The sequence below is a fragment of the Solanum dulcamara genome, chromosome 11 (assembly GCF_947179165.1).
Source record: "Solanum dulcamara chromosome 11, daSolDulc1.2, whole genome shotgun sequence".
In the NCBI taxonomy this organism is placed as follows: domain Eukaryota; kingdom Viridiplantae; phylum Streptophyta; class Magnoliopsida; order Solanales; family Solanaceae; genus Solanum; species Solanum dulcamara.
This window is the reverse complement of record NC_077247.1, coordinates 41,471,393-41,491,082: the sequence shown is the minus strand read 5'-3', so window position 1 is coordinate 41,491,082 and position 19,690 is coordinate 41,471,393. Positions and strand designations below refer to the sequence as shown.

The following is a 19,690-nucleotide window of genomic DNA, read 5'->3' as shown; positions in this document are numbered from 1 at the left end:
TCATCAAGAGTTTTATGTTTTGAACATAATTAAGGTGTATGCTCCTCGAGTGGGATTGGACGAGAAGATTAAGAAGATATTTTAGGAAGATCTGAATGAAGTAGTGAGAGGTTTCCCGTATACCAAAAGGTTTTTCATATGAAGAAATTTTGTAACACTCCGTCAAACTGGGTGATCTTTGAACTAGATAAATGTGTGATTTGCAAGTTTTTCAAAGTCAAAAAGGAAAAAGTAAAAAGAAAGAAAGGAAAAAAAAAGTACGCAGCAAGTTTTTTCAAAGCAACTTTTGAAAAAGTTGACAGAATTAACGCGTACTCATTTTGACAGAAAACTAACGCGTAAAGTTTTATGCGTTTTCATCCTCCTATAAATAGAGGGTCTCGTGCCCTCATTTAATTCATTCAAAAAAAGAGAGAGTAAAAATACAAAGAGAATTATACACCAAGATAAATATTGTAGTCTTGAATGTCCTCTTTTGTAGTTGTTCTTTTTATAAGAGAGAAGTGTTAATTATTGTATTCTCCTTGTATTTGAGAGCAGTGTACTCCCATATTATCATAGTAAAATCCTTCTACCCCGTGGTTTTCCCCCTCTATCTGTTTGAGGGGTTTCCACGTAAAATTCTCGTATCCAATTTATTTTCATTATTTATTATCATATTAAATTTTAGTTGTAATTTTTCCTTCCCCCAACAGTGGTATCGGAGCCCTCGGTTATTTTATTTATTTTATGCGAAGGTACTAGTTATGAATAGTAATTTTTTGTGAATAGTAAAATTCGATGAAAAATACTATTCACGTGAATAGTAAATTTCGGTGACGGTATATTTTGTCACTATTATTCGCAAAAATATTCAGAAGTGATCTAGAAAGGTGTGAAGCAAATAACAATATCGAGTACAATAAAGTTTGACGTTGAGATATTCAATGGGACTAATTTCTCATTATGAAAAATGAAAATAAGAGCGATATTGAGAAAAGACAATTGCTTAGCGATAATTGAAGGTAGGCCCACAGACTTTACTGATGACAGCAAGTGGAATGACATAGACAGTAATGCAGTTGCTGATCTACACTTGGCACTAGTTGATCAAGTGTTGTCTAGTGTGGCTGAAAAACGGACGGCGAAGGAAATATGTGATACTCTTACAAGATTGTACGAGGCTAAGTCTTTGCATAATAAAATCTTCTTAAAAATAAGATTGTACACTCTTCAAATGGCAGAGTCCATGTCAGTTACTGAACACATTAATACTTTGAATACTCTATTTTCGCAACTTACAACAATGGGTTGCAAAATAGAGGGGACTAAACATGCGGAGCTTCTACTTCAAAGTCTGCCTGACTCGTATGATCAACTCATCATCAACCTTGACGAACAATACGGACAATCTAGTTTTTGATGAAATTGCAGCCGCTATCTTAGAAGAAGAAAATCGGCGCAAAAATAAGGAAGACAGACAAGCAAGTTCGCAGCAAGCTAAAGCTTAGATGATGGTGAGAGGAAGACCAACGGAACGTGGCCCCAGTGGGAGTCACAATCATGATAAATCTCAATCAAAAAGTAAGAAGAATATCAAGTGTTGCAACTATGACAAGAAAGGACACTTCAATAAAGATTGTTGGTTCAAGAAGAAGAGTGAACACCCTGAGTCATCAAATGCTCAAGGGAATGTTGCAAGTACCTCGGATGATGGCGATATTTTATGTAGTGAAGCAGTATCAAATAATGAAGGCAAAAAATGTTTCACTAATGTTTGGATCATGGAAACAGGAGCAACATGGCACATGACTTCCTGGAGAAAATGATTCCATCAATATAATCCTATCTCAGGAGGGTCTGTGTTCATGGGAGACGATCTTGCTTTGAATGTTATTGGTATTGGGTCCATCAAAATAAAATGTATAATGGCACGATACGCACCATCCAAGAGGTACGACATGTAAAATACTTGAGAAAGAATTTATTATCTTTGGGACAACTAGATGATAATAAATGTTCATATAAGAATCATGGTGGAGTCATGATAATATCCAAAGGAGCCTTATAGTGATGAAAACAGAAAAACTTATTGCAAATCTATATGTGCTTAAAGGTAAAACACACCAAGAAAGAGAAACATCAGCCGTGTCAGCAAGTTTATTTGAAGAATTAATGATGATATAGCATCGTAAACTTGGCCATATGTCGGAATGAGGTTTGAAGATTCTTGTTGAGCAAAAGCTTCTTCTAGGGCTCAAAAAGGTTTCACTACCCTTTTGTGAGCATTGTGTTATCAGTAAGCAAAATAGACCAAAGTTTAGCAGTTCCTCTGCTAAAAGCAAGGAAATATTAGATCTGGTCCACTCTGATGTCTAAAAAGCACCGGTTGATCTAGGAGAAGAGAAATATTTTGTGTCATTTATCAACAATTACTCCAGGATAAGTTGGGTGTATCCAATCAAGAGAAAGAAAGATGTTTTTTTTTTCAGTTTTCAAAGAGTTCAAAGCACGGGTGAAACTTGAATCTTAGAAAAAGATCAAGTGTTTAAGGACAGATAATGGAGGAGAATACACTGGTGATGAATTTGATAACTTCTATAAACAAGAAGGTATTAAACGATAGTTCACAGTGGCATATACTCCACAACAAAATGGAGTAGCAGAGCGGATGAACAAAGTCTTGTTGGAACGGACAAGAGCTATGTTGGCAACTGCAGGGTTGGAAAAATCATTCTGGGCAGACGCAGTCAAAACCGCTTGTTATGTGGTCAATCGGTCACCATCAACCGCAATTGATCTGAAAACGCCAAATCTTTTTGGCTAATAGTTGGATTCTATTTCTTATGCTTACGTATTGCGTTTCTTATTTTATTGGTTAAAAATGATTTTTGTACGCCTTTCAAATGATGAGAAGACATTATACTTGAATTATGATTTTTAAACATCTAGCTTTTTCCTTTTATAGTTAACATAAAATCTCTTCATATTATATATATATATATATACAATTAGAAACATTAAACTTCACTAAATTTGTTTAGCTTTTCTAGATTTAAATAACAAATATGCAAAGACTACACTTTTTAGTTTCCTAAATTTAAACTTTTGAAATTCTTAATTTAAATATTTTTTTCTTTTTTATGGCACATACTGCAAAATACTCTCTAAAATAATAAATATTTATTTATCGATAAATAAATATTTTATGCATTTATCGATAAACTAATAATCTCGATAGATGAATATCTTTTTTCGGTCCCAAACATATGCATTTATACAGGTTTTACTGTACAAGGAAGCAAGGTGTCAGTTATAAAGTGATATTTTTGGGATTTGATTTCAGCTTTTTAAAAAATTAATAATATTTAATTTAATTTTAGTTCTCTTTTTTTTTCTCTTCTTTTTTTTTCTCTCTTTTTTTTCTCTTTTTTTCTGTCTGTGATTTCATTTTCGTTTACAGTTTTGTTCTACTTTACTTTGCGCATTTTTTGCGCTCACAGTAGCTTCTCTTTTATACAAATGTGAATTCTCCGTTTCAAAATATTATTTTCGGAGAGATAAAATTTTATTAAGGTGGCAACATAGATTTCTTCATACAAACGCCGGCGACGTCAGTGACTCTTTGGACTTTACGATCTCTGTTGCAGGAACAAACGCCGGCGACGTCACTTTCTCCGGCGACGTCACTTTCTCTGTTTCTTAATCTATACTTGGTTTATTATATTTCTTGCACTTGTAGTGCCGATCTCTGTTGCAGGTTACAAACGCCGGCGACGTCACTTTCTCTGGCGAGTCTACTTCTTGCATTTTCCGGAGAAATAAATTTGTTCAGATTGGTCAAAATCGGAACTAGAGCTTCCAATATCCGGCGGTTGCAAGTAGATCTGTCCAGAGAGGATCAGATCTGACTGAAAAAGGCTTCTCCGGCGATTTTTCCGGCGAAGCTTTTGGTCTCTTCTTGCATTTTCTGGCGGCTTCAAGCAAATTCCGGCAGCGTCCAACTTTTCCGGCGACGTTTAGGATTCAGCATCACTTTCTAATCAACAACCTCAGGTCGGGATTTTTACCGACGCCGGTGTCTTTCTGGTGAGGTCTGCAGCTCCAGGTTCGGTCGTTCCTCAACTGATTTCTTGTGTACCAGTTTATCTTCTAATATCTTCTTGACCTGTTTGAGTTAGGTGTAGCAGCATAATGTTCCGTTTTGCTTGCTGGTATGGATTTTCTTCAACTATTGTAGTGTTATTGATTTCCTGTGCTTGCCTATTAGTTAGTGTGCGTTGTCTATATTCGACATTTATTGTTCTTCCCCTATTTATTCCTTACTCAAACAATTGTAACTACATTTTGCTAACTTTAAACCTTCGACATTTTTTTTTAGTTCACACACGTTTTCGTGGCTTTGGATAGTAATGGTAGACTAGGGTCATGTTCTCACTCGGGGACGGGGACGGGGACGAGGGTTAGGAGGGGTAAGTGGGTTAAAAGAGTGTCTAGAATGAGAATAGGCTCTTGGAACATTGGGACGTTGACGGGAAAATCCATAGAGCTAGTTAAGATCCTAAAGAAGAGGAAGATTAATATAGCGTGTGTACAAGAGACCAAATGGGTAGGTTCTAAAGCTAAGGAGGTAGACGGGTATAAGCTTTGGTTCTCTGGTAGATCGAAGAATAGGAATGGGGTAGGCATTTTAGTAGACAGTAACTTAAGGGATCAGGTGGTGGAGGTTAGGAGATCCAATGATAGGATGATGTCGATTAAGGTGGTCGTTGAAGGGAATACGTTGAACATTATTAGCGCGTATGCGCCGCAAGCAGGCTTACACGAGGAGGATAAGAGGCGTTTTTGGGCGGATTTGGACGAGTTAGTAGGAGGCATACCGTCTACTGAGAAGCTTTTCGTGGGAGGGGATTTCAATGGGCACATCGGGTCTACTTCGGAAGGGTATGATGATGTGCATGGAGGTTTCGGCTTCGGGGTCAGAAATGGAGGAGGAGTCTCATTGTTAGATTTTGCAAGAGCTTTTGGGTTGGTGATAGCCAATTCGAGTTTCCCTAAAAAGGAGGATCACTTGATAACCTTTCGGAGTGCGGTGGCTAAGACCCAGATAGACTTTTTACTCCTTAGGAAGGATGATAAAGGTCTGTGCAAAGACTGTAAGGTCATTCCGATCGACAACCTTACGACCCGACATAAGCTTTTGGTGATGGATTTAGGGATCAAGATGACGAGGAAAAAGAGGATCGGGGATGACCGACCTAGGATCAGATGGGGGAGTTTGAACACGACTAGCGCCCTAGAGATGGGGGAGAGATTGAAGGATATGAGGGCCTGGGATAGTAGTGGGGATGCGAATACTATGTGGGATAGGACAGCTAGTTGTATTAGGGTGGTAGCAAGGGAAGTGTTGGGAGTCTCGACAGGTAGCCGTGGCCGGCACCGAGGGGACTAGTGGTGGAATGGAGAAGTGCAAGGGAAGGTGGAAGCGAAGAAGATAGCGTATGCGAAGCTGATAGAAAGCAAGGATGAGGTGGAGAAGTGGATGAATAGGGAACTTTATAAGATAGCGAGGAAGGAGGCGAAGTCGGCGGTTTCGACGGCAAAAACGGCAGCTTTTGAACGCCTTTATGCTGAACTAGAAGAAAAAGGCGGGGATAGGAAATTATTCAAGCTAGCCAGGATGCGGGAGCGAAGGGAACGCGATGTGGATCAAGTGAAGTGCATTAAGGACGAACATGGAAAAGTATTGGTAGAAGAGACCCTCATTAAACAGAGATGGCAGTCGTACTTCCATAAACTCTTGAACGAAGAAGGAGATAGAGAGATTATTTTGGGAGATTTGGAACACACAGGGAGGCTTCGCGTTGGTGAGTGTTGCAGGAGTATTTCGGTCGAAGAGCTTAAGGATGTTGTGCGTAGGATGCGCTGGGGAAGAGCGTCCGGACCTGACGAGATCCCTGGTGAATTTTGGAAGAGCACGAGCCAGGTAGGTTTGGAGTGGCTGACTAGGTTATTTAATGTCATCTTTAGGACAGCAACGATGCCCGAAGAATGGAGGTCGAGCGTACTAATCCCTCTATACAAAAACAAGGGAGATATCCAGAGTTGCAACAACTATAGGGGTATCAAGTTTCTAAGCCATATTATGAAAGTGTGGGAAAGAGTAGTGGAGATGAGGGTTAGAAGAGGCGTGTCTATTTCAGAAAACCAGTTTGGATTTATGCCGGGACGCTCAACTACTGAAGCTATCCATCTTATGAGGAGACTGGTGGAGCGGTATAGGGAGAGAAAGAGAGACTTGCATATGGTATTCATTGATCTAGAAAAGGCTTACGATAAAGTTCCACGAGAAATACTATGGAGATGTTTGGAGGCTAATGGTGTACCGGTGGCGTACATTAGAGTGATCAAGGATATGTACGAGGGCGCCAAAACCAGGGTAAGGACTGTAGGAGGAGACTCAGAGTACTTCCCAGTTGTGATGGGGTTACATCAAGGATCAGCCCTTAGTCCGTTTTTATTTGCCTTGGTGATGGATGTACTGACGCGACAAATTCAAGGGGAGGTGCCATGGTGTATGCTTTTTGCGGATGATATAGTCCTGATCGATGAGACTCGTAGTGGAGTTAACGCTAAGCTGGAGGATTGGAGACACACCCTGGAGTCTAAAGGGTTTAAGCTGAGTAGGACCAAGACAGAGTACTTAGAGTGCAAGTTCAGTGAGACACCCCATGAGGTTGGCGCAGAAGTTATGCTTGGTGACCAGGCTATCCAAAAGAAAGGTAGTTTCAAGTACCTGGGGTCTATCATGCAAGGCAGTGGGGAGATTGATGACGATGTCACACATCGTATTGGGGCAGGGTGGATGAAATGGAGGCTCGCTTCCGGGGTGCTCTGTGACAAGAAGGTGCCACCACAACTTAAGGGCAAGTTCTACAAAGTGGTTGTTAGACCGGCTATGTTATATGGGGCGGAGTGTTGGCCAATTAAGGTCTCTCACGTCCAAAAGATGAAAGTAGCCGAGATGAGAATGTTGAGATGGATGTGTGGGCATACCAGGAGCGACAAGATTAGAAACGAGGCTATTCGAGATAAGGTAGGAGTGGCCTCAGTGGAATACAAGATGCGGGAAATGCGACTTAGGTGGTTTGGGCATGTGAAGAGGAGAGACACGGATGCCCCAGTGAGGAGGTGTGAGAGGTTGGCCATGGATGGCTTCAGAAGAGGTAGGGGTAGGCCGAAGAAATATTGGGGAGAGGTGATTAGACAAGACATGGCGCAGTTACAGCTTACCGAGGACATGACCTTAGATAGGAGTGTGTGGAGGACCCGCATTCGGGTAGAAGGCTAGTACATAGTCGCGTTACCCTACCCTACTAGTAGGCGCATTAGCGCACTATAACTTCCTTCGTGGAGGACCCAGATTAGGATTAAAGGCTAAGTGATTCATCTTTTGCTCCATAGTAGTTGTAGTTCTGTCCATTGTTTATTGCCTTTTGATTTCTACATTGTATTGTTGTTTATAGTTGTGGCGCCGTTGTACTTTGACTGTCTTATATATCTTATCTTATCTTATTTATTTATTTATTTATTGTAGTTATGCCTCTTTCTTCCCGTACCACTCTACCACGACTTTCCCTTTTGCTATTTCTGTTTTCATCTTGTTTTCTATATATTTGCTCCTATCTGACCTTTTATCTTGTCCTCTCTTAAAGCCGAGGGTCTTTCGGAAACAGCCGCCCTACCTTTCAAGGTGGGGGTTAGGTCTGCGTACACTCTACCCTCCCCAGACCCCACATTATGGGAATATACTGGGTTTGTTGTTGTTGTTGTTGTTGGACTGATATATATATATATACACACGCTTTTAAAAAAAAAAAATTACATATATACACAATATATGATAAGTTTCAACATTTTATATTTTTAATCAATTTATTTTTTGGCTTGTAATTGTAGTATTAGTTATGGAGTGAAGTATGCCTAATATGTGTCTACGTAGATTTGACTTATTTGTATTGGTGATTATTTTATTTTTCTTGAATGCTTACAACTTTCTTTCGCATGCAGATTTATTTTGTGCTTCAACTTATTTATAATTTTGTTTTAAAAAAAATTAGATTCAAATTATCTGAAAATTCACGAAACATAATTATATTTGTTTCTTCCATAAGAATTAACCAATCTTTCTTATCATAAAAACATAAATTTTAAGAATCTTTATTCACATTTGAACTCTCAAATTTATAATTAAGAAACTACACCATTAAATATATTTGACTTGTTGTGAATATATTTTAATGAAATAATGTTACATTTACTTTGATAAAACTTTGGTCACTTTATTTGTTTATTTGATGTAAAAAAATAATAGTATAAAAAGAAGAACATATTATATATTTAAATATAATTAAAAATTAAATAATCAATAGAATCAAATTAATAATAATTAAATTAATAAATAACTATTCAATTTAATTTTAATAATTAAAAAATTAATCAAATTAATTTAATTTTAATTTTAATCAAAAACTAATTCAAACCAAGTTTGAACAATCGTAGATGGAAACATTTATAACAACGTCAATGAAGACAAGGCTTGACGCTACATAGTTAAGCGGTTCACGTTACGCATTTCAAAATTTTATTTTATCCTTCCCGACCCCACTACAAAACAACTAATTCAGAAATGCACCCCGAATTTTTGAGATCATACTCTGCCAAGTCCCAAATTGATCCAACAACCAGGCCATTCTTAAATTTATACAGAAGGGCTTGTTGTTCTCATATTTACAAGAAAATCGTGTTCTAAATCGGAAAACTCACCGGTCGGACATAGATAAAGATGCCGGAAAGAAGAGAAGTAAAGCAAAATTGCAGTTACACCGGGGAACACTGAGGGCGTGGAATGACGATGGACAGAGAGAAGGAGAGGGAGATTGAGTTAGAGAGTGCAATGTACACTAACTGTTTGTTATTAGGCCTGGATCCATCGATCATCGGAATCGTAGCTAACAATGGCACTCCTCGTGTTGGATTTTTTCGTCATTCAAACCCTAAATTGGGAGAACAGCTTCTTTACTTCTTACTTTCTTCTCTTAGAGGCCCTGCTCAATCCGCCAAGGTAACTTTTTAGCTTACGCAGGCTTACGGATTTATGTTTGATACTCATTTTCGTTTTAGTCTGTTTTCTCACTGTAAAGATCTTTCAGGATTTCGATAAGGTTTGGCCAATATTTGATTCGGCGCAATCTCGTGATTTTCGCAAGGTAAGTCTGCTTTAGCTTATCCATGAAAGATAATTTTATTTTTTACAGTTTTGAAGTGAGACGTGCAGAATATAGCTGAATGGATGACTGTTCTGGGATTGAGACATTGCTGATCAAGTTGATTCATGAATTTAGTTTGAGTTTTTTTTTTTGGTCTAATTTATTTCATTTTCTCTTAATTTATGTTGATTTAGGTTGTGCAAGGAATTATAAGCGAGTTGGAATCGCAAGGCGCACTTCCTAGAAGCAATTCAAGGGTCTCATCTCTTGCGACATGCTGTGGACCAAGGTTGGTTCATGAAGATTACTAACAATAATTTTTCAGCTTTCAATGAAATAACTCTTCGGTTCTGTTTATTTTGAGCTATCATTTGGACCATTTGATTACATTGTGAAGCATCTTTCTCGTAGAGCTGTTATAGCAAGGTAGTAGTTGTCAGTGAAGTGAAGATTCTTTTTGTGGAGACTAATTTTGATTTCACCACCTAATTGAGTTTGGAGTAATTAACTCACCCACCTTCAAGACGTACAACAAAAGTCAGTATTGTAACTCTGATGTTTTTCTGCATTCAAAGACATTTTATATTTAAGTGGCACAGTTTGGATAACTCATCTGTACCTTAGTCACTTTGCACACAATTAAACAGCTATCTTATTCAAATACTAAGTTGAATGTATCTAAGCGAGGAGACAAATCTTTGGTTTTGGACTGCTGCTATTACTGTTTTCTTGTTCACTGCATTTCTAGTTGTGGTGTTTCTGTTGAAAGTGGGTGAAATCAAATTATCTCTTGCTTGATTTTATCCAAGACTGTTTGGCTGGTCGCCTTATTGCCAATGCAAAGGGTTTATACTTGGTGGAAGGTGTTTGTGCAGAGTCGGCACTGGTGTTGGGGAAGTAGCTTTGTTTGTATAAACCTTTGATTCTACAGTTCAACTTTTAGGTTTCTTTGACTAAACACATGGAGATATATTGCCCGATGTTATTGAACAGGAGTGATCAGGGAGCAAGTTATAGAAAATACTTAGATTGCAGCATAAGCAGGGGACATAGAGGGTGTTTAGGTTGGTGTTAAGTACTTTTTGGCCTACTTTGGTGTTTATCGTACTTTTATGCCAAGTATTTTAAAGCCCAAACGAGCTAAAGGCTATAAGTTGATCACTCCTAACTTATCGATTTTCAGCTTAACCCCCCCCCCCCCCCCCCCAATTTAAGTAGCTTTTAAGCATAAGTGTTGGAGCTGAATTTTTGATAAGCATTTATGTGTTGGGATAAATTTGTTGAACCTAAAAATAAGCAGTTGATTTCCTAAACCCTTATAACTGTTAACAGTAATAAGTTTATTTAATACTAAATACAAAGTAGTTTGTTTATCAATTTACTTTAAGTTATGGATTGATTCGATAAGATTATTTAGTAAATATAAGTTATTATTTAACTAACATATACTAATTAATAATTTGACAAAAATTGTAAGGTATACTGTGAACAATTCATATAGAAATTACCTGAAAAGGAAGTACATAAATATTTAATCATAAAAAGAAACTTTGACGTAATTTATATTCCAAAATCAAAGAACCACGTAAATGGGACTTGATTCAACACTTGTGAAAAACTTGTAATGGGACTCGATTCAGCACATGAAAGAAATTTGAATGAGACTTGATTCTGTACAGAACAAAAAATTCGATAAAAATCATAAAAGATACGTGTTTTGTAAAGAGAAGCATTTAAAACTTGTGAAGAACGCACATTGCTCAGTTAACTGCTTCCTAGCCTATTTTGTTTTTCTTATGTTTTGGATTAAGAATATTGTAGAGATATGTCAGAAAGCTTATGAACCTATGGTAGAGAGCAAGCAACGAGGAGAGCAGGATGAAGAAAAAAAACGAGTTAGGGCAATGGAAGGGTACTTTGGGAATTATAAAAATATGTAAGAGATAATAAAGTAAAATACTTGATCAAACTTAATTAACTTTTAAGTTGGACATCCTCAAACTTATGACTTTTGACTTGTTTTTGCTTAAAACATTTTTGGGAATTAACAAAAACACCACAATAAGACAAAAAGTTCTTAAAAGCTAGTTTGATCAGCTTTTAGGTTAACCCAAAGTCCCAAACACCCTCCAAGTTTGGAAAAGTATTTTACTTTAGTATCTCTTACATTTTTATAACACCACAATTTCCTTCAACTTCTGTTTCCAGTATACACAAATCATAATGAATGCTGATTCATTTCGTTCTTTGGAAGTGAAAATGACCCTCCAAATTTTTGAGTATTTGGGGGGAGATTTCTTGAGATGCTGGATAATGGTTCCATAATCTAATAAGATATTTGATTTTTGAAATGCTGAAATGGTTCCGGCACAAAGAGAGAAAAAGCCACTGAGGCTGAGGCTGCCTATTTGAAAAATGAGGAAGAATTCTTGAAGCACGCAGGAGTGTTCATGGTTCAGTTAGGGTCGGTTTTTGGTTAAAACCAAAATCAATAACCAAAAACCAACCCAAACCAGTTTAGTTGGTTTTGAAATTATTAAAATCAAACGACACGAAATATAATATACATTTATCCTTTGGTTGTCGCTGGTTTTGAAATTATTAAAATCAAACGACACGAAATATAATATACATTTATCCTTTGGTTGTCGCCGATTTGATTCGATTTGTCGGTTTTTCAGAAATTATATTTCTCTCTTTTTTCCCTATAATAAAACAATAATTTTTCAACTTATATCTTTTATGACCATTTTATCATGGTAACTATAAACTTTTAGGATTATAGAGAAAATTTAAAAATATGAGCTTTAATCAAATGAATTTTGTTTATAAGAAATATAAAGAAAAAATTCTAGGTAAATGTCATTGCTGTTTTTTGTTTTGTTTGAATAAATGGGTTTGAATTCATGACTTCTTTTAAGAAATGGGTGACAGGTCTAAAGTCAATTAGCATTTTAGGGATATAATTAATGGTAAGAAATAAAATTAAGATGACATAGTATACAACATTACTAAGTATTTAAAATTATTTATGAAAATTAATATACTGTAGATATAATTATAAATATTGTGCATATAATTGGTTGGTTTGGTTTGTTTTTTTTTCTTCGATTTGTTTCTAATAAAACCCAATCAAACTAAATATTCTCGGCTTTTTAAATTTATAACCAAACCCAAACAAATATCTGTTTTGTTTAATCATTTTGATTCTATTTTTGGTTTGAAATTGTTTTTCACCAAACCATGAACATCCCTAAATACAAGTGGCAATACTAGTGTTTTGTTTTAATTAGTAACCAAAAAAAATATATTTTTAATTCTCTTCATGAATATTTTGCACCATTTTAACTATTCTCTTATTTACCAACTTTGGTCAAATTATTAAAGATTTATGTTATTCAACTAAATAATTTATATCTGTACAAAATAATCCTATCTAATCAATAAAAACTTAAAGTGAATTAAGTCATAAATTAATTTGTATTTGAATCTTTTTAGAACTAAAATTCTTGCAATAATCAATTGTTTTTAGTGTTAACAACTCTTAAGGGTATTCAATGATTTTAACAGCAATAGTGTTTGCCAACACTTTTCACCAAAGACATCAACTGTTTATTCCATAATTTTAACTAGTAAAATGTGTAATGTGTTTACCAACACTTTTCACCAAAGAAATCAACTGTCTATTCAATTCCAGCACTTTGAATAGCACTTATATTCAAAGTTTCAAACATGTAACTGGTTATCCATAAAGTCAACTCCAACTCTTAAGAAGTGCTATTCATTTTTTCAGCTAATCCAGACAAACTCATTTAACTTCTAAGGAAGCTGGGCTTGAAACTGCATAACAGTGACCGTTATGTTTAGGAGTGTTAATAGTTCCGTTTGAGTCGGTTTTCCCTAAAAAGAAACCAAACCAATTAAGTTTTTTTTTTTCAAATATTGGACCCAAACCAAACCAATTAAGTTCGTTCGATTTTTGTCAATTTTGCTGATTTATTTCAGTATTTTTTCCTTTCAAATACGTGACATACATGGGCGAACACAAATTCCGTCATAACTTTGCCAAGACAATTACTCTTTAAGAAAATTTTCATTTGCTAAGATATCTAAATGGTAATTGAGTAAAATAGTATTGAATAATTAAGTTACCAATAAATAGTGATGAATAATTTAGTGACTCAATTAAAGTCAAGTTATTCTAATATGAAATAGATTCTTGGGCTTATCAAAATAAAAACTACAAATCAAATTAGAATGTAAAGACAAAGAACTACAGTATTATGAAGGCAATGAAAAAGATAAATCAAGCGTGTAGAAGATTAATATGTACCATGAAATCTCAAATATGTATTTGTATAATCGGTTTGGTTCGATTTTTTCAGCTATTTTTTTTGCTTAAAACCAAACCAAAATCAAATTTTATCGGTCTTACGATCAAAAACCAAAACCAATTCAAACGGAAAAAACGTCCTTTTTCCAGTTTGATTTGGTTCTTGGTTAGGTTTGGTTTTTGGATTTTCCATGAACCTCCCTAGTTATGTTTGTGATTTCAGCACATATATGAGTAAATTTATGACTGAATAACCACACGGTTTTGGTTAAACATTAAGAGTGGAACACGTGATGTGTGGATTAGGCGCACATCACAAGTTGTCATAGACAAAAGCCTATTATTTAAGTGGAGAAGGAAAGATAGGTGAACCATTATCGTCCAAGTTTCTAACCGTGCACTGGCTAGCCCTCGGGATTTATCAGTTATTAAAAAAAGTAAATTTATGAATGTACAAGTATCGTTGAGTTTTGTGCCGCTGTTACTTAATCATCTAATTTCACAATTTTTTGGCACGAGAATTAGTTGCCTGTGCAATTCTAGTTCTGTCTGCTTATTATTCTGTATTAACTACCTGTTTGTTTGGGGTTCCTTTTTTTTTTTGCACAAGTACATATTACGTGTAAAAGTATGCATGATAACATTCATGTACTTAGTGTTCATAATGGCTTCACATGTACTGCAGATTCGTCGAACTTCTATGGCAACTCTCACTGCATGCTTTGAGGGAAGTTCATAGGCGAACATTTGCTGCTGATGTTGCTTCTAACCCGTTACCTGCCTCATTGACGGATGTAGCTTTCTCACATGCAGCCACCTTGCTTCCTGTAACCAAGGTCATATTCTTTTGACTTTATGTCCATTCATTTGACGAGGGACTCGAAAATCATTTCATTGTTTGTCCACATGACGGGTTGCTGGGACCTTGAAATCTAAAGATTTAGTGCCTCTGTTGGGTAGTTATTATCTGAAGACAAGGGTCAATTTCTGCAATTTCAAGATGCAATGCGTAAAAGTATCTTGAATTATTCACTTTTGAGGGCTTAGTTTTCTTTACTACGAAGCTATTTCCTGTTACTAAACCTTCATATTCCGTCAAGTAATAGTTTCTCCTTCTTCAATACTCTATGATAAGGTATTGAGTGGGCTATAGTGATTTACTTAGTTAGTCTTTAAGCCTACATTTTATGTGGAGAACTTTCATGATTTAAATTATTTTTGCAAGTTTGGAGATCTAATTGTGGCCTTGTTTGTCTGTGTAGGCTAGGATTGCTCTTGAAAGAAGAAGGTTTCTGAAAAATGCCGAAATAGCAGTTCACAGACAGGCTACGTGGTCTAATTTGGCTCATGAGATGACAGCTGAGTTTCGAGGCCTTTCTGCTGAAGAGGTAAGATAAAATATTATGAATTGTCTGAGGATTTAGACTTGATTTCTGTTCTTACATTCATTGTGGTAACTGTTTCGGCAAATACATCTTTGATCCCCTTGATCTCAGGCTTATTTGCAGCAAGAACTTGAAAAACTGCATGATATTAGAAATAAAGTAAAGTTGGAAGGTGATCTGTGGGATGAGCTTGTATCAAGCTCAAGTCAAAACTCACATATGGTGCAAAGAGCTACTCGCTTGTGGGACTCTTTGCTATCTCGCCAGAGTGAGTACAAACAGTTGATGGTTATCTTGAGTTGTTGTCTATCATTGTAAAATTCCATAAATGCTCAATCAGTATGTTCTACAATATGCTATATACTCCCATATTATATCTTTGATATGGTAGCCCATTCCCCTGCCTAGGAGTCAACACTGGCTTTTTCCCACTTTGCTCCCTTGGTGAATGAACCCACAACGTCATAGTTGGAGGTGGACGACCTTTCCACTTGGCTTTCCCTCTCTTGTCACAAACCGATGTATATTTGATATTGCAATTTATGTGATAACTAGTTAAGTGGTTCCAGATCAATTTTAGCGTCTTCTACATCATATTACTTATGTGCATATGTTGTACAGATCAGCACGAGATTCTTGCTTCTGGCCCAATAGAGGATCTTATAGCTCATCGTGAGCATAGGTAAAGATCACCTCCTGTATGATCTTGGGTTTTCAAAGTTGGACTTACCTTCATGTTCTTTTTTAATATTCTTGTTTAGATATCGCATATCTGGGTCGGCTTTGCTTGCAGCCATGGATCAAAGTTCTGCGGCTCCACCTCGTGATTTAGTTTCATCACATCCAGATAATGAAGAACGGTCTGAAAGATCACCAGCAGGTGTAAATAGAGAAATGCATGTGAACAATCCTGGTTCTTCTCATACTCAAGCAAATGATGAGAGGTTTTCTCGAGTTGATGAAAGGACTGCTAGAGGCCATCCAACTATTGATATAGCTGAAGTGTTGAGGCGTTGGACACATGCCTTACAACGAATTCATAAGCAGTCACTTCAATTAGTATGACATTGTCTCTGTTGACTCGAGATTTTAGGTCTTTGAAGAGTGCTTTTGACCCCAAAAAATTCTATGTTTAAACTACTTTGACGGAAGTAGTCATTCTTATAACTGTATGTTTGTGATGTTTCTTAATATATGGAGTGTCTAGTGGTCCAAAAGGGAAAATAACTTCTTACAATCTTACTATGGTGTCAGCACTTCCGCTACGGTCAAGGAATGTGCATAAACCGTTTTAGCATGTTATGGAGTATTATATCTGCTTATATCAGTTTTAGCATCTTTATCTAGTGATGTCTTAAGGAAAAATTATCAGCGGGGTCTGTGTTCCTATGAAGCTGCAGCATATGTGAAGAAGTTAAAATACTGGAACCTATCTATCGTTTGTCAATAATTAGGTTAGAAGTATGTGAAACCGGTTCTTTTCCTCACTTTTTCTTTCTTCCTAATACAATAATTTCTTTCAGGCAAAAGTAAATGATGGAGAGGGTCCAGAGCTTCTGAGAAGCTCACATGATGGTGGTACGAGTGGTCACGCAGAATCCTTGAGTGCAACACTTGCTGAACATCGGCAGCACCTAGCAAGTATACAGGTTTGTGCAGTCTGTCGAATTTGGTTGCATGTTTGAACTATTTTACATGGTCTCAAGTGGAGTATGGGATATGGTATGCATTGGTCATTGGGTTCGGGTAATTTCCATCATGTTTTGTGTATTTGGAGGATCCATAAAGTGCCTTCATTCAGGTCCTACCCGTTGAAACTGGTGTCGAGACCATTGAAGATTCTGAGTAACTTAGCATTTGGAAAGTTGATTATCTGTAGAGTGGAAATTGTATTCCTGGAATTCTCAGCACTACGTACAAACTACATTAGCGTAATCATGATGATAATGTAGTGTTGAAACTGTTCTCCAGGTGCTCATAAATCAACTGAAGGAAGTTGGTCCAGCTATACAGAATTCAATTACACAGCTTACAGAAGAAGTCAATAGTGTTTCATCCAGTCTTCTCCCCATGGCCGAACATCATGCTAGATCACATTCACTGGTCCAAGCACAGCATAGCAGCAGAACATCGGTAATGTTTTGGGAAGCCTTTCATGGGACTTATAACTTATTTACCTTCTGAAATACACAACAGATATAAACAATAGGAATTCTACAGGAGAACAGCACTGACGATATAGCTGAGATGACCTCAAAAATGTCGTCCATGCATTTTGAAAAGGCATCAGCCAGTTCCCCTGCCTTAAAACTTCCACCTTTGTTTAGTTTAACACCAAATTCTTCCGGAAAAAGTGGGAACATGCAGAAGAGACAGGTCTCGGCTCAAGCCAGCCAAACAGAAAATATGCATGAGAAAACATCTCCAGATCTGCAAATATCAAATAATTCAATGGATAAGTCACCACAAGGTTTTATTCTTCCTTCTTAATGCGTGCACTTATTTTCTTCATTTGGAATCTCTAAAATATGTTGTCTGTATTTCAGCAGATGATGACACTAGCTTTGTCCAAAATTTGAAGAGATCTGTCAGAGAAGCTGCACTTTCCTCCCAATCTTACTATCCGGAATCATCTCAAGATAGCCGTTCTGATGATAGCTCTGAGCACTATTTTATACCTGTACCAGGGGTTGGGTTTTCTCATTTGGGTAACAAATCAAACTTATTGAGAAGTAAAAAGTTGCTCGGGCCTGAACCCGATTCATCTTTTCTTGGGAATCATGCTCCACACAGTCATGTGGGCATCAAGTCAGAGGGACTTCCTGACTTATTTAATGATCTGCGATCTCTTGATGACTATGATGGAATAGATGGTTTTCTTTCGACCATCGGTTCGAACTCTTCAGTTTCTGATGCTTGCAGGTCATTTTATGACATGGAAGAAGCTGAAGATCAAGTATTTTCTCCTCCTTTGCTTATGGATATGTCACTGTTGGCAGACTCGTACGAAGATTTACTTGGTATGTTGGTTTAAGCAATTGTTTATTATTTTGGCAGTTCTATTACCTCTACCCTATCTGTATTGCCTGGGCTATATCTTTTAATGCTGGTTTTCTTATACTTTAGACCATGCTACTGACACGATTTGAAATTTTAATCAACTCCACTAGGTTTACCTTTTTTTTTCAGACCAAGGCATTACGAGTTAAGGGTTTTATCTTTGGAGCTCAATTGCAACTTATACCATAAATGTTCCAATGCTATATTTTTCTTAATTCGAAGTATAGGTTCCATGATCCTAACTGATGACTCTAGATGAATGACTTTTGAAAGCATTTCCTAATTCTGGACATTGAATGACTTCCCAATTGTTCTTTGTTAAATGCTTCATTCAATCAAAATATCAACTATACTTGAAAGCAAACTAGATGGAGCCAGCTGAATGATACCTCTATTATCCATTTCAAAATATTTGGACCAATTGAGGGGGTGGGGTGGGGGGTCATCTGCATTGTGATATACTTCTGTTTTCTTGTTTCCTTTACCAGACTACTGTCTGTTTAATAGTTTATTGAACTTTACTCTTGCAGCACCTTTATCAGAAACTGAAACTGCATTAATGAAGCACTGAGATTAAAGTTTCAAATAACCTTGCTGCTCAGCCTACAACGGATCTTCAGAACCTTGTACCTCCTATCTTTCAGTGGCTTGGGATAACCTCCTAACTTTCACATCTTTCTTTATTCATTCGTTTATGTGTATCGTGTTTATGGCATTTCATCTTATTCCGAGGAGCATAGGGAACATGACACCTCAAAATTTCTCAAATCAGCTTGACAGACTGCTGTGATTTTCAAATGTTCACCCACCATGTCAATCTGGATTCATAAGAATAAAGCTCTTCTGGAGGAGATCATCAGAGCTGCCCCAAATGTGTAATGTACTCTCCACACTGAAGGGAAAAATTGCTATATTACTGTTGTGAGCTACATTTCCATCTGTTGGCAGTTAGGCTTTGCGATGTTCATTACACTGTCAGTTGAATAGTAAGATCTATTGTAGATAAGTAACTATCATGCCTTTATTTGTTCCAGACAATAAGGAATTGTTCAGTTGCTGCATGGATGGAAAAAATTGAGTCTCCATAGTGCAGCTCTAAGACCCCTTAGTTCTTACTGGTTATGCATTGTGTATATGCTACTCCAGCTTTCTGATGCAGGATTTAAACTTATATCCTACATTCTTTGGTGTGTTTGTACTTGGAAACAACTGCCATGTCTCTTAATTAGTACAGCTATAAGTACAATTTTTTTTTGTATCAGCTGTTGCTGTAATTATCTTTCTAGGTTCTCCTGTCACCGTCTCCCTTCTTTGAACTTGATCATGATGCACTTGAATCCATGTAATAGTCCTTTTTTTAGCTTTCGATTTCTCATACTAAGCAACCGTGTGCTAAAAGGATTTTACCGTGATGTATGAATTCCCTTCCCTTCCCTTCCCTTCTAAAACACCTTCCATTGCACGGTGGTTGTCAATATTTACATGTTCCACAGTGTTTATTGTGACTCCTTCCTGCTTTGCTACTTGGTTAATTGCACACTAATTTCGTGTAATTCTTTTTAGAGTATCTAATGAGGTTTCTCTTCCTGGCTCAAACCTTTGTCCTTTCCACTGAATTTATCTGTCCTATTACTTTTTATGTAAAACAAATTTTTGTCTAACTT

The 19,690-nt window shown here is 36.7% G+C and overlaps 1 protein-coding gene across 2 annotated transcripts; it reads left to right on the top strand.

The window, feature by feature from the left end:
• Nucleotides 1-8,633: 8,633 nt before the first annotated feature.
• Nucleotides 8,634-19,287, top strand: LOC129873583 (AUGMIN subunit 6-like). 2 transcript variants are annotated; one of them, XM_055948705.1, is made up of 13 exons: nt 8,634-9,103; nt 9,192-9,248; nt 9,443-9,537; nt 14,267-14,417; nt 14,844-14,969; nt 15,078-15,234; nt 15,588-15,648; nt 15,728-16,025; nt 16,490-16,615; nt 16,938-17,099; nt 17,187-17,436; nt 17,516-17,986; nt 18,557-19,287. In XM_055948705.1, exons 1-13 carry the CDS (start codon nt 8,888-8,890, stop codon nt 18,595-18,597), a joined length of 2,211 nt encoding a protein of 736 aa, XP_055804680.1. In that variant the 5' UTR covers nt 8,634-8,887; the 3' UTR covers nt 18,598-19,287. The 2 variants fall into 2 exon arrangements, with proteins under 2 accessions (XP_055804680.1, XP_055804679.1); XM_055948704.1 differs by having other exon boundaries at nt 17,513-17,986.
• Nucleotides 19,288-19,690: the final 403 nt, after the last annotated feature.